A 15,190-nucleotide genomic window follows, 5' to 3' on the forward strand; every position below is an offset into this window, starting at 1 on the left:
TTGCCTAGCATCATGGAGGAGGGAGCAGGTCTAGGAATAAAAGTGCTTTTCAAACAACTTTAATGGAATCTTCCTTGTTTTAACCCCCCTCTTCTTTCTCCACCACCTGCTGCTCCTCTATTTCCAGAAGTAATTGGTATTGCCTTCTGTGGATTCTCCAGTGTAAAGTGTGTTGTGTCTCATTTATTTTTTGCTGCCAGGCTATGATTTGGCTTTCCTCGGTCTGCTAAACCACTTATTAATATTCATCCATTCACTATCAGTCTTTCAAGGTTTTGTTGCTCTTATCTCTTCTTATGAGTTTATGTCTAAAAGTCTTTTATTGCATTTTAGTGGGCTTTCATGAGAGAGTGAAATTATATGCATGTTTTTAATTTGCCATCTTAATCCTAAAGCCCTGACTATTTAAAATGTTTACCATATGTCTCACCTTTTGAGACCTGAAAAGATTATTAAAATGAGTCCTTTTCATCTCTTGCTTTGGTTTTTACATTCATATTTATAATACATGAAACTCATTTGAACTCCTTAAGACTATATGAACTCAAGGATTTATAAATGAATTCAGAATTTGTGAATAAAGAGGCTGATTGTTTTTTTAAATTTGCTTTTGTAGGAAAGTGGAAAGGTTTCTGAATATCCAGCAGTGATTGTGGAGCCAGTTCCAAGTGCCAGATTAGAGCAGGGCTATGCAGCCCAGGTTCTGGTTTATGATGATGAGACTTATATGATGCAAGATGTGGCAGAAGAACAAGAAGTTGAGACGGAGAATGTGGAAACAGGTAGACATCTCATAAAATGTTCATTATTTTTAACTTTCTCATTTTGTAAGTGTCAACATAACTATTGCCAGTTGAACAATATACCGAAAAATCTCTTTTTAATGCTATTTAGTATAGCTTGGAAACAAGTGAATCATTTCTTAAGATAGTTTATATATATATATGAAGTTCTACATAATAATTCTTTGAGGTATAACAATCTCATATCATTGACTCTAAAGAAAAATTACAGATCGATAATAAAACTATTTTTGTCATTTTTTTCCTGAGTGAGTGAGTGAGTGAAGTCGCTCAGTCATGTCCGACTCTTTGCGACCCCATGGACTGTAGCCTACCAGGCTCCTCCCTCCATGGGATTCTCCAGGGAAGAGTACTGGAGTGGGTTGCCATTTCCTTCTCCAATTTTTTTCCTGGGAGTGGCAATATTGACTAGTTGTTATTTATTTGTAGACATCAGTAGACCAGTATATGATTTTTCTTAATTAAAAAAATAAAGTATCCTCATTCCACAGCAGATTAGAGTTTTTTTTTTTTTTTTTAGCCAGTAGCATTAGAGCAGTATCATTTCTTTTTCTCTAGCTCAAAGCGTCTTTTTAGTAGTATATCAAATTCCTCTTTCCTTTTTTGTCTTCTTAGAAATTTTGGTATTTCATTAAGTCTGTGGTGAGATAACTGTATGTTTAGTTGGGCATTGGTATGTATAATTCTTGGAGAAACCTGTTCATTTTTGCCATTGACCCTAAAGAAAAAGGGATTTTTTTTTACCAGAAAGATTATAGTGACAGTTTTATAAAATAAACATTAAAATTTTTTCTTTATTAGTTAATAGGAAAAGAAATCCTTATATTTGGTTTACAATCCTAATAAAAACCTCTAGTACTTTAGATAAATTTCTTTAAATGTAGCAGAATCTCATGATTAAAAATTTTTATTTGATGTCTTTCTGCTTGTTGAGGCCCAGTTGTATTCCCTTAGGACTATTAGCTTCCTCCAGTTTAAACCTGTTCTTCCTCCACAGTTTTATTTTTTGTTGAGCTGAGGGATTGAAACTTACCTCGCTCTTTGGAGGTACAGTGATGACAGCTGTGCTGGCAAACCCTGTGTGCAGTGGTAATCAAGTCATTTTATTAAAACAGATAGCTAACACTTCATAAAGACTTCGTGGCTATAGTCTGGAGTAATGCTTGATTTACAGTGCAAGTGGCAGGAAGATACTTTTTTTTTTTTTTTGAGAGTTTGGAGAGTTTTCCAGTCTGAAGCTATAAGTTTAGTGGCAGAGATGAACTTTCCTCTTTAGGAAAAGAAGAGCACTTAAAAAAAGTATTATGCAGGATGATATTTTGAAGTAGATATTCTGATTTTATTACAGGGGCATAACTAAGTAGAACTAATGGAACAAGAAAAATGTGATCACTTAAGCTGAATAAAAAACAATAGAACTGATTGAAATTTCTGGAAAATGTTTTGATAAAAAAAAAGAAAAACTATGATTTTGGTAGTAAATTGTAAACTTGGAAAAATGAAAATTACAGTGCCAAATTTATATCAGTAGAAATCTAAATTCATATTAAAACACCAGAGCCCGTTCACCAGATCTTACCGGTTATACAGTTAATGGTCAACAGTTCACTGATTTAAATTAATATGGCAAAAAGAATTCCAAATAGGAAGTGAATATAATCCATTTAAGAGATTTTGTTTTCTTCTTGAACTCTCTGAGGGGTGATGATATAATTTGCATTACAGAGATAAAAGTGATTATTTATAATATTGAAAAAGAGGATATACAAAGTCTGGATAAAAGAACAGTTACTTTAATGGCATTATAAAAGTAGTTTTTGCATACTTGATAATATTTTTTAGATTTATTTTTCTTCAACACTAAAAGGAACTTTAATAAATAACATATTATTCTGAAACAGACTAAAAGTACTGAAAAGTTCATCTTACATTTTGTTTTTAATTCCATTCTGGCTCATGGATTTTAAAAGTCATTTTACTTCTGAAATCCATATTACTTCTAAAAATATAGAATAGGATAGTTTAGCTATTCTTGGCTCTCTTTACAGAACAACACTATAAGATATAACATTCAGATATAACTTTTTTAAAGCAATGCCAAATTCATAATGAAAGCTACTTGCTCATACATCTATAATCAGAACACTCATATTTATTCATCATAAGGCATGCAGAACTTGGAGACTACAATATACTAACTTATTTAAAAATGCCCTGGCTCATAGTAACTTAATAAGATTGTGAGTATACACAGATAAGTTTAAAATCAGTTAATCTGAGCTGAATTATGTTTTTTCTTAAAGACTAAAATGTGTTTTTACATGAATTAAAATCTAAATAAATTTTAATTCTCCTGATATCTAGAACCTACACAGATGAATAAAGGTTGTTATGACTTATTGTAATACATGTTTCCTTTTAGTGGATTTGGATCAGGTTCATTTCTTGTGGTGATAATAAATATTTCATTTAAATCTCAGATATATGTATGTTTTAGAGAAGAAAATAATTGGGAAGGAAAGGAAAGGAATATTTATAAGATGGCTGTAGCAGTTTCTGTTTGGTGAATTGGTAGAGATGAGATCTGTATAGAAAGAGTACCTTTTGCACATCTGGGAAACACTTCTTGGAATGATCCTACATCATCATTTAGATTACATTAGTCTACAAGTGTTCATAATTGTGTTTATTGGTCTGTTATATCAGTTCTCTGCATGTTTTCATTGAAGTTTTTCTTTTATTCCTGTATACCCATACGTACATGTCTGTATGAGAAGCAGTATTTATAGTGTCATCTAGGCAGGAGTACTAAAATCATATAATGATGTACATTTAGCTGTCTTCATTATTTTGTGTATAAAATGATTTCTTATTTTGTTAGTGATAACTGTAGGCTGTCTTGCTTCACATTTTTTATAGACTGAATATCTACATTTCCCTCACAGAGCTTGTGTGTAATAGTAATCTCTTAAGTTATATAGGAAAACCAAATATATTTGAAACTTTAAAAAAGCAGACATATTCATCTAAACCTATAAGTTGCTTTTTGATGATAACTAAAGTTTAGTAATCATAAGGAACTTTTGAGGAATAGTAACAAAGTATGGATGAAGGGTGGTCTCGACTCTGGCAGACTAAAATACCTTTGTCAGTGGCTGCAGACTCCAGCAGTTTTAGGAGGCTGCTGGAGAGACTGATGTGTCGAGTTGGGGGTGGAGAGGCATCTCTTAGATTTCCTACTAAGATGCGGAAACTCAGTTTTTATGTTCACTCTTTAAAAAATATATACATATATTAATAATATAAATTTTAAAAGGTTGTTATAGATTACCATGTAAAAAGTAATAAGTTTATACCAATATAATCAATAATAAGTTTTCCTAGAAAACTTTTAAGACCTGCCTGAGAAGATTGAGCTGTTTAGCATCTGCTTCTTCATTTTGTACCTTAAACGATATTTACACTCATAACCCTCCACTTCAATTTATGAAAACATATTAGTAAATATTTTGTGTTTGTTACGTGCCAGGGCACTGTGTTCAACATGTTTGTTTCCCACAAAGAGGTAGTAATTTATATTTTGTGAGGATAAGATACATATATTATAAAAAATATAAACCAACATAAAATCAATTGAGCACTATTTATAAATTCAAAGAAATGTTCAGAAGAGGAAAGTTCGATTACAGGATTAGGGAATATTTTAGAGAAAGTAAAGGAGGAAGACAAATGATAGGATTTGGATGAGGTAGCAGGTAGGCGAATGGCATGTAGAATGTGGAAATAGAGTTAACAAATGGGTGGAATGTAGAAATTCAAGATACGTTTAGGAGATACTGAGTAAATAAGATATTAATAGGTTCCATTAAGAATTGTGACTAGTTTGTAATTTGAACTTAAGTTAGTAATTAAGCATATGAGAAACAGCAAGGTTTGGAGGGTTTTGAGTAGATAATCATAGATGCTTAGTAGTAGATAGAGGATGAATTGTAAAGATGAAGCGGAAAGACTAGCTGTTGTAGTATGAGGCAGTGATGGCTTGAGAAGTACTGAGACAAGGTAGAAGCAATAGGGGGCTTCTCAGGTGGCACTAATGTTAGAGAATCCACCTGCCAGTGTGGGAGACTTAAAGACTTGGGTTCAATTCCTGGTTCAGGAAGATCCCCTTGAGGAGAAAGGGCACCCTACTCCAATATTCTTGCTGAGAGAATCCCATGGACTGCAGAGAGCTGGACATGACTGAGTACTGAGCCCATGCACAGAAGCAGTAGGAACAGAAGGGGCTTATATAAGCAGTACTACTATGTGAGATCTAATCAGGCTTGGCATGATAGATTATGGGAAGAAACAGTTAAGATATTACTCAGTTTTTTTTAACCTTAATAATGATGAAAGTATCATAAAGGAGTCTGGGGAAGGCAGATAAGTTTGACAGTAAGCATGTTGATTTTGATTTGAAGTAGGGCATCTGAGGGGATATATTTAGGTATTTAAAAAGACATGTAAATGTATGGTTAGTGTCCCATCACAAAAGAGAAGGCATATTCAAATTAGGATAATTTAAAGGATGTTTTAATAAATGGATACTTACAAATATGTCAGCCAGTGTAGGGTGACCATAAGTGATAGCTTGGTACTCCTGAGCTAGCAATAATAGAGTTATTTCTTTCCTTTGGCCCAAGGGCCAGAGGGAAGGGTTACTGGAACCCAGAAGAAGAGAGCCCTGGAAGGAGGGTTACCTGAGAGAATCTGGAACCTTTGGTCAGAGGACATAGCTGACTTGAGGGCAGTGCCACATAGAAGGAGCCCAGGGAAGTCAGCCTCCTGGGACAGAGAACAGAGTGGAGGGTGGGGAATAGATCCATAGAGCAAATGAAAGACTTACCTAGTACAACTGAAGCTTAGTACAGAAAGGTCAAGGAGAGACTAATTGGAGAATCATGCTCATTGAAGCCATAGAGATAAATGAAAGCTCCCAGGGGAGAGGAATTTGAAAGATTTCCTCAGGGCAAGATTTTAAATTCTGCGTTTGTCACTCTGTGATCAAGAACAAAGGACACAGAATTAAGAAATTAACCTTAAGGAATGTTTACATTTTGAAGATGTGAACAAGAGCTAGAGAGTAGTCAGATATGATAGAAAATCCTGGGTGACTAATCTTGAGCTTAATTTTTTTCTTTTAAGCCTTTTAAGTAGCTCTCTTTAGTAGGAAAAGGAAGAATATTGATTGGGTTAGTTAGTCGTGGTTTCAGGTTTCTGCTTTATCACTTACTTGACAATAATTAACCTTTTCAGAGTCTATCTTACTGTCCTAAGATAGGAGTTCAAGGTTGGGAAGATTATATAAAATAAACCTATAAAACTCAGTGCTTGTGATGTAAGTACTCCGTAAGTGTTCCTTAACTTCATTAGCACCTCTCTTTGTGCCTTCAATATGGAGAAGGCCTTCTATACATTGAGACACACATTTGTTCAATGCTTCTCTACTTCTCTGTTGCAGTACTTCTCTTTGCTTTCACTTTGACTTTTTAAAAAGACAGATGTTTTATACCATAAGCCTGTACTTTTTCTTTCTCATTCCTTCCTTAACTTTCTGTGCTCTGGTATCTACATTTACCGTTCTCCTGAAGCTCTTTTGTTTCTCAGATTTCCAAGTCCACTCCTCTACCAAATTCATTGACCCACAGAATTATCCAGAAGTAGAGCCTTTTAAATCTGGCCTTCTGATCTACAGAAACACTGTAGCTATTTCCTTTCTGCCCTCTGCGTGCCTGTGCTATTTATGATTTTGAGCTTTTGCTCAAATATAGTTTTTTATCAAGAATGTCAAGTATTATTCATACTTTCAGGCCCAGCTACATGCAACTGCCCACACTCCCTCTCCTGATCTGTTAGACCATCTGCATGTAGGCACTTGATCATTTACTTTCTTATACTATTCTTGTGTGTATACTCCTTCTGGTTTCAAAGTAAGCATACAAGCCCCTTGAATACAGGGCCCATACTTTTATTCTATTTATTTTATTTAAATATAATATATAATATAGTGTTTAACACATAACTGTTAGGAAATATAGACTGAAGCAAATTGAGTTTTGACTTAGAATTGCAATATAATCAAGAATCATATATGTAAAATCTTAAATGTGTTTTCTTTTTTATATAAGCTATAAAAAGCTATTGGATACTGTTGGGTTATTTAAAGTATAAAAAGGTACTTATCCAAAACATAAATATTGTCATCCAGAATATATCAAAGCCATAATGTTTTCATACTTAGATTAACTTTATCTTAAAAATCACAGTAAGTTTTATTCATTCTTGCTTATATTTTCATCTAACAAAAGCAATACATGCTCACTGGAAAAACTGGAAAGTATTGCAAAGAATAAACAGCGAAAATAACCCATAATCTTACCAGTGAGGGGACAGGAACTACCACTTTTCTAAACTCCCTGCTCATCTTTTTTAATGTATGTTTTAAGCATAATTAGCATCATGTTATATAATGCACATAGACTTATTTATTAATGTTTACTAACAAACATTGACTGAAAGGGATCTGATAGCTTCCTACTACTCTCTTCTGATTGTTGGAAACAGGACTTTGGTTTTTAACCAGGTATCAAAATATAAAAGGTTGGTCTTACTAGTTAAAGTAATTGTCAAGAGAACTCAGAAAGCTTTTTTTTTGTGATCTACAAAATTGTGTCTAGAGATTAGCCGAAAAGATAGATGAATGATAAGAATTTTTATATACTTCAACAGGAAAGTAGTGCTTTTCTTTTTAATAAATGAAAGATTAGCTTTTTTGAAATGGAGTTTTAAAAAATAAAAACCAGATTTCTCTTGAAAAATAAGGAACCAAATTTCGTTTTTGAAGAATCTCAAGACTAGGTTGACTTCATGATGAGTTGTGAATAACGTTTGTATTTGTTATACCGTCAGAAATCCTCCCTGTGGCACAAGAGGACTCTTTTAATTAGAAAATATTGTTGCCACAGGGAGGTAGAAGATCGACATGAAAAACTGGGGATCTGAAAAGGAGCCCCTTTCCTAGGATTACCTGAAGGGGAAACAGATTGAGCCAGAAGGAAGACAATGCTGGTAGGTTGGTCTTTAATTTATTAAGAATGTTTACAATTTACATTTAATTATAATTATTTCTACTCCCTCTACCATATTTTTGTTTAAAGGCTGACAGTGGGTCCTCCTTATAGGAGAAAGATTAAAATAGTTATTTTCTTCCTAAATAATTTGCTATCTAAAATTAAATCCCCTGTCTTGTTCCTAATACTTGTTTCTTTTTATGGATAAAACTCTAGAGCTATTTCCTGCCTCCACTTCCTTGGAGTTACTACTGACTGAACATCTTCAAGTCTGTTTCTTTTTTTTTCTTCATGTCTGTTATTTCTGCTACTAATCTATACTTTTTCCTAAAATAACTTTTTGAGAAGTGTTTTCTTTCAGTCATCTATTTTCTTGAGTTTAGCCTGGTCACTAGTTTTCTAAAAAGGTAAAGTGTAAATCTTAAGTTTATTTAGTTTTGATTCTAGAATTGTTTGAGTTACAATTACACTATTATTTAGTTAGAAAGCATTATTAGAGAAAAGTTTTAAATATTTTATTGACAGTGTTTCATTTAATCTCAGATGCCATCAAAAGTAAGAAACATTTTTAGACCGCTGAAAGAAAAAATGCTGGCAATTATAAATTTTAGGATATCATCAATTGTGAAATACACCGATTTCAGAGATTCCAAAATGTGAAAAAATGTCTTAGAATTAATGAACTGTGTTATCATGCAGTTATGAATCTTCCTGAAATTCCCATTATCTTCGAATTAGATATCAAAATATCTGGTTTATGAAAAATGAGATGAGTTGCAGTTGTGGAGATATCTATATATGCTGCTGCTGCTGCTAGGTCGCTTCAGTCGTGTCCGACTCTGTGCAACCCCATAGACGGCAGCGCACCAGGCTCCCCTGTCCCTGGGATTCTCCAGGCAAGAACACTGGAGTGGGTTGCCGTTTCCTTCTCCAGTGCATGAAAGTGAAAAGTGAAAGTGAAGTTGCTTGCTCAGTCATGTCTGACTCTTAGCGACCCCATGGACTGCAGCCTATCAGGCTCCTCTGTCCTGGGGATTTTCCAGCCAAGAGTACTGGAGTGGGGCGCCATTGCCTTCTCCCCTATGTATGTTAAGATCTTTAAATTCTTTACTGTCTTTTGAGAGAGGGTATTTAAAGCACCATTTAATTATATTATTTAAAAGTATACAAAATAACCATAAGATACAATTTTAAATTATGGAGAGTATAGAAGATGAAAAAGTATTCTAATATTATGCTTTTACTTAACTCAGGAGGTAGTTCGGGAATTCCCTGGTGGTCCAGTGGTCAGGACTTGGTACTTTCACTGCTAGGGCCCTAGTTGGGGAGCTATGATTCCTCAAGCCACCACAGGGCCAAAAAAAAAAAAAGTAGAATTTTATCATAATTGGCAGTTTTTAATTGAATTTTGTGACTTAGAAAGCTTTTAAACTATCATTTTAGAACAGGATCCTTTAAAGGCTTCTTTAAATAGCCACAGATTTCTAGTGGTCAAAAGCAAAGAATTACCCCATCAATTAATAAAACACAAGGAATGATTTTAAATGGTATTTGTATACTTTTCAAGAAACATCTGTTTTATATAAAAGGTAAGATAAGTATATCCAGACAGTAGATCATTAAAGGATATTTGTTAAGTTTGGGAAACTAGTCGAATTCATTTCTTTGCACTCAGACTTGTTTTTTTAAACACTAATAACTTCCAATTTTATATATAACAATGTGTCTAAGTAATACAGTTTTATTAACTCAGACTGTGGAGAGGGTTAAATGCAGATTATATAAAATTTTAAATGAGTAGCATATAAGGTTACAAGTGTTACAAAGTAGGGATAGCTCAGGCTTCTTAGGCATACAAATAGGAATGCTTTAAAACTGTAGGCAAATCCATTCCTCTCCCAGCTCTTACTGCAGACCTACAGCCTGTCAGGCTCAGAGCTGAAATTCTTGTGATAAGCAGGACCCTGCCTTTGCCCTCACCAGGCTTTCAGCTTTGTGGAAAAGATGAACAGTTAAACACATTGCTGCAATACAATGTGATGAGTTAGTGTTATGGTAGGATTGATGAAAGGTTTAGAGAGCATACAGCAGAGGAATGGCTAGGAGGTCAGAGAATGCCTTCATGAGGAAGTGACATTTAAACAGGTTTGAAAGGTGTGAAGTAACTAGCCATGTAGTGAATAGCATGTCTGAAAGTCTGGAGGAAGGAGAACATAGTGTATTTAATTAGCAGAAAGGTATCCAATATGGCTAGATTATGGTTTATGGCAAGGAAAGGGGATTAAAATGAAGCGAAAGAAGTAAAAGCTTAACTGGTGAGGACTCTGAAACCTTTATATCTGTTTTTTGGGCCTTATCTAAAAGGTGGTGGGAAGCTTTATTAAGGGTTTTAAACAAAGTATGTTTTTTATACAAATTTGTTTCCAAAATATTGAGTACTGTAAATGAAAAGTAAAGTAAGACAATAAAAGCATTACCTGAAATAACGACTGAAGTCCTTAGCTCCTCATTCAGTTTCCTAATTTTAAGCTAGTTGACTATTCTTATTCACTTTCCACTAAATTGTCTGCCTCAGCAGATTTGGGCTATAGATGTGCTCATTGCCCATACTAAGCTAAAAGTTAATAGAGATTAAAGAAGTTAGCACAACTAGCGTTTCTTTTAGGAATCAAGATATGGGTGCTTTGATATAGTGCTGTTTCAGGAGGAAGAATCATTGTCCCTTCTGCACGCCTCATGCCCTGTTGTAAACTTGGGAAAGGGTCTATACATTTTCTCAGATTTGTGAAGGGGCGCATAACTTAAGAACAAGAACACTTTTAACACAACTGTTAACTATTAGCTTTTGCATGATTTTTTAATGTTTTTGTATTGTGGGCCTTTTTGGCCATGTGGTAAAGCCTGTGGACCTTCTCTCATATTTAATGTTTTTAAATATATAAAATACCTAGGAATACCAAGGAACCAAATATATTGAAATATAGCTTTCAGGCTATTTTTAATTGTGATTATTAATACATGTTTCCTTAATAATGTATTAAATAATGAGATTTAATGGCAGATCAAATTTACTGCTATAATTTCAAAGTGGTGATGACCATCAATTATATTTTGAGAAATATGTAATAACTATAATACAATATGAAAATATTTTATGATTTCTGTTGGTCATGAGGTCACAGATAATGTGACTGTGAAAACTACTGTAGTTTGTACTTCATTTAAAAGTAAGGTGCTAAATTTCAGGTGGATCTGAAAGACAGTTTTCCTCTATCTCATTCATGTCATATTTTAGCTGTCTACCTTATCTTCCTTTTCTTCTCCACATTCTGCACTACTTCTGTTCTCTTTCTTTAATAGCTCATAGTAGGGATCTGAAAGCCACTTTAAATATGTTTCTTATTGAATACAGTTTTGTGATTTCTGCTAAGGAAAAGGAAAAAACCTCTTAACTGTACAGTGGTAGTTTTTCATGCCACTTAATGGCTTGACTTAACTTATTCTAAAAATATTCTAGTGTTTGTACATCAAGTACATTTCTTAAAAGCCTCATCTAATCTTTCTTTACTTTTTTGTTGGTTTGAGATCCCTTCGATTTCCATGAAAAAAATTTCTGTGACTAGTGGTTCTCAAACTTCAGTATTCACCATAATCATCTAGAGTGCTTATTAAAATACAGATCGCTAGGCCTCACCTCCAGGATTTGTGATTCAGTGGGGTGGAATTGAAGAATTTGCATTTTTAACAAGTCCCCAAATGATGTTGATGCTGTTGGCCCAGGATTCATACTTTGAGAACCATTCTCTTGACTGTTGGGAATGATAGCGCTAAAAGAGCTTCTGCCACTGTGAGAACTCAGTTAATACTGTAGTTTCTTACTGTGTTGTATTTTACCCATCACAAAGATTGCTGTTGAGGGTGCTGCTGCTAAGTCGCTTCAGTCGTGTCTGACTCTTTGCAACCCTGTAGACAGCAGCCCACCAGGCTCCCCCGGTCCCTGGGGTTCTCCAGGCAAAAACACTGGAGTGGGTTGCCATTTCCTTCTCCAATGCATGAAAGTGAAAAGTGAAAGTGAAGTCGCTCAGTGGTGTTCGACTCTTAGCGACCCCATGGACTGCAGCCCACCAGGCTCCTCCGCCCATGGGATTTTCCAGGCAAGAGTACTGGAGTGGGGTGCCATTGCCTTCTCCAGCTGTTGAGGGTGAAAACATACTAAAGTTCTTTCAGGTTTGTATGAGATGATGTAGTGCATTACTATTATTAATTAATTCACCAGTAAACATTCATTGAGCATCTGCTATATATCAGGTACTATTTAAAGCATGGGCTTCCCTTGTGGCTCAGCTGGTAAGGAATCCGCCAGCAATGTGGGAGACCTGGGTTCGGTCCCTGGGTTGGGAAGATCCCCTGGAGAAGGGAAAGGCTACCCACTCCAGTATTCTGGCCTGGAGAATTCCATGGACTGCATAGTCCATGGGGTCACAAAGAGTTGAACACGACTGAGTGGCTCTCACTGTTTAAAGCACGGGGTTAGAGCGATAGACAAAAGAGGCAGTGTCTGCATTCAGGCAGTGCTCAGGCTCTAGTGGAGAAAACATGTAAATTCCCCTTAGAGTAAAATTTCTGTATCACAAGGCAGATTACATAAATTAACAACTCCTGAAATTGTTCTTTACAGTCAGTATTTTCAGTTAAGCTAAAATAATAAATTCATGAACCATTTCTTTTTAAGCAATTGAAGCAACAGGTAAATTCTCCCTTTTCCTCCTCCATATGTCAGTTTTTAAGCATAGTTGTGATACTGGTGAACTAATATCCATCGTGTACAAAGTACCTATTATATGCAAAGTACTCACAGCTCCTAGGGAGTAAGTGATTCAGAGTTGACTATAACATGGTGGCTGGCCTCAAAGATGCTTACCAACTAAGTTGAGAAAATCAAGCATTTGAGGAAATAATAGTATTAAGTAGATAAGCTTGGGGAAAGGTGAGGAAAGACAAAAAATAACCAAGTATAGTAGTTAGTCTGTAAGTTCTAGATTGAATTATTTCTACTGTGGTGGGTCATATTTAAATTTTATCAAAAGGGCATAGTTGACTGTTAAGGCAAAGGGTTTAGGGACAGAGAAGCAAGTCAAATGGAATTAAGCATTTGTCAATCTCACCCTTTTAAAAAAAAAATCATGGGGAAATACTGCCATCAGAAGCATAAGTGACTTCTTCCCACTCACAAAAAATCAGGGAATGGGGCTAAGAACTCACGGTGTTTGCGGTGCTTAGTTACAATCTGGGAATGGGATTAGGAGATGAGATAGGATTAGTTTTTATTTAAATTTTTTTTTACATTTCTGTAATTTTTTAATTGAGTAAGTATATCAAGGAAAGAAGGAATATAGCTAATTTCCTTTCTTTCTCTTAGACATTATTAAGATGAAGTACAGATTTTTATAATGGGTATCCCATATTCTCCACATTTAAATTCAGCATTTGGTTGTAACTGTTTGATTTCCTTTTACTTTTTAAATCAGCCAAAATATATATCTTACTTAAAAGGAATGAACAATTAAAAATTTTTAATTTGATGAAAATACTTTTCATATGTTTTCTGTAAGACCGAGTCATGATAATAAGTAGTTATCCTCCAGGAGTTTTTTAAGAATATATTTGAACAAAATGAATTATTCGTTAGCCAGAATTTAGAGATTTTCTTATGACTAGATGAGCTTACAAAAGGTAAACCTAGAAAGTTTTACATCGAAAGAAAAGAGTTAGGTCTCTAAAGCAGTTAGCAAAAAAGGAGTTCTTATTATGCATGTTGTTTGATGCGACTTTTAGGAGAATCTGAATCCTGTTTTTGTTTTGTTTTTCCTACCTTTTTTTCCTTCAACTTAATCCTCGTAAAATAAAGACTTAGAATAATAATTTAAAATGCAAAATTGTTTTGAAGAGGGAACCAAGGATTTGGTTGAAGAGGAGAAAGAACTCAAATAGTTAGCACAGTTAGCATCTATTTGGATTTACAGCGGTAAGCTTTAGCCATTTGGTTTGGAAAAAACAAGGCTGGCAGAATAGCATTTGTTTTTAATTTGATTGCTGCATTACATGCCTAACTAGGAGACCCTTAGAAGTTCCAGTTATCTTCTTGAGATAAGACACTGATTATTATGTCTAGGCTTCATCTACAGGCAATATTCTGGGAAGAAAGGCCTTCACACACAAAAAAAGAAAGAACTTTTGGTGAACCTCATCCTTGGGAATAAAAGTAAGGGGCATTCAGTTTACCCTGTCACAAAGGGAGTCAGGAACTATAAATTAAAGACCACTATTATAAGATAATATAACCCTGTGTTTAATTTTGTTGTTACCTTTCATTTTTCAGTAGAATTAGTAGCAAACACTTCAACAAAAAGAATCCATAAATACTTGTTTTTGGTGGCTTCAGGAAATGGGGATGCCAATGAAAACTAGTTAATTCTGCAACTAATCTAAAGGGAAACAGAATCCCCAAAGATAGAATAATTGAAAGGAGAAGAAAGCAAACTGAATTTCCTTTCAAGCAAAGAAAAGAACTTGAGGAGTTGCCTTGGCTTTGAGACCATTTGTGGGGTTATTCAAGACTGCCTGTACTGCATGTAGCACTTTTTTTAATGTGGGCTAGAACAAGAAATACAGCCTTGACTGACTATAAAGGAACTTGCCTCTATTAGGGAAAATATATATTTAGAAAAATAGCTCTTTATAATGTAAAGAGTCTTGTGAGGAGACAGCTATTAGCTCCTGTGATGGAAAGTTCATAGTTTAGCTGAACTTGGGAAGATAACTCTCATTTGAGAAGTGTTAAAAAAAAAACAGTGACAGTCATTAAAGCGCACACAGTACGGAAGACTTTATTCAAGATTTGGGGCTGGGTATTGTAGGAAGTCATCATTTATACCCTTTCCTCCCTTAACCTCCTAGTCCATTACCAGATCACATCAGTTTTACCACCAAAATATATCATAAATCTAACAATTTCTTTCCAACTTTATTGCTACTAGCCTAGTCCAACCTGTGGTTATTTTTTATATGAGCTATTGTGATGACCTTTGGTCTTCCGGTAGATCTTATTTCCATTCCTGCCCCCAGCCCTAATCAATTCATTCATGTTGATTTAAAAAATAATTTATAAATTGAAATGTGATATTCCCTTCCTGAAAAACCTTTTAGTGGGTTCTGACTGCGCTTGGGATAAATTTCAGGTTCATTTATTTGTTTACTTGGCTGTGTCAGGTCTTAGTT

At 34.6% G+C, this 15,190-nt stretch overlaps 1 protein-coding gene across 17 annotated transcripts in view; it reads left to right on the forward strand.

Annotated features, from left to right (window-relative positions):
* Positions 1-15,190, forward strand: part of ELF2 (E74 like ETS transcription factor 2) — a 97,453-nt gene that overhangs the window by 44,460 nt on the left and 37,803 nt on the right. For 8 of the 17 annotated variants that reach the window (XM_069557067.1, XM_069557072.1, XM_069557070.1 and 5 more), the window contains one exon: positions 617-782. In XM_069557067.1, the coding sequence (XP_069413168.1) occupies positions 728-782 (55 nt within the window). In that variant the 5' untranslated portion in view covers positions 617-727. Of the gene's footprint in view, positions 1-616; positions 783-7,751; positions 7,911-15,190 lie in introns of all 17 variants that reach the window. The other 9 variants (XM_069557080.1, XM_069557077.1, XM_069557079.1 and 6 more) reach the window with 2 other exon arrangements.

The sequence above is a fragment of the Ovis canadensis genome, chromosome 17 (assembly GCF_042477335.2).
Source record: "Ovis canadensis isolate MfBH-ARS-UI-01 breed Bighorn chromosome 17, ARS-UI_OviCan_v2, whole genome shotgun sequence".
In the NCBI taxonomy this organism is placed as follows: domain Eukaryota; kingdom Metazoa; phylum Chordata; class Mammalia; order Artiodactyla; family Bovidae; genus Ovis; species Ovis canadensis.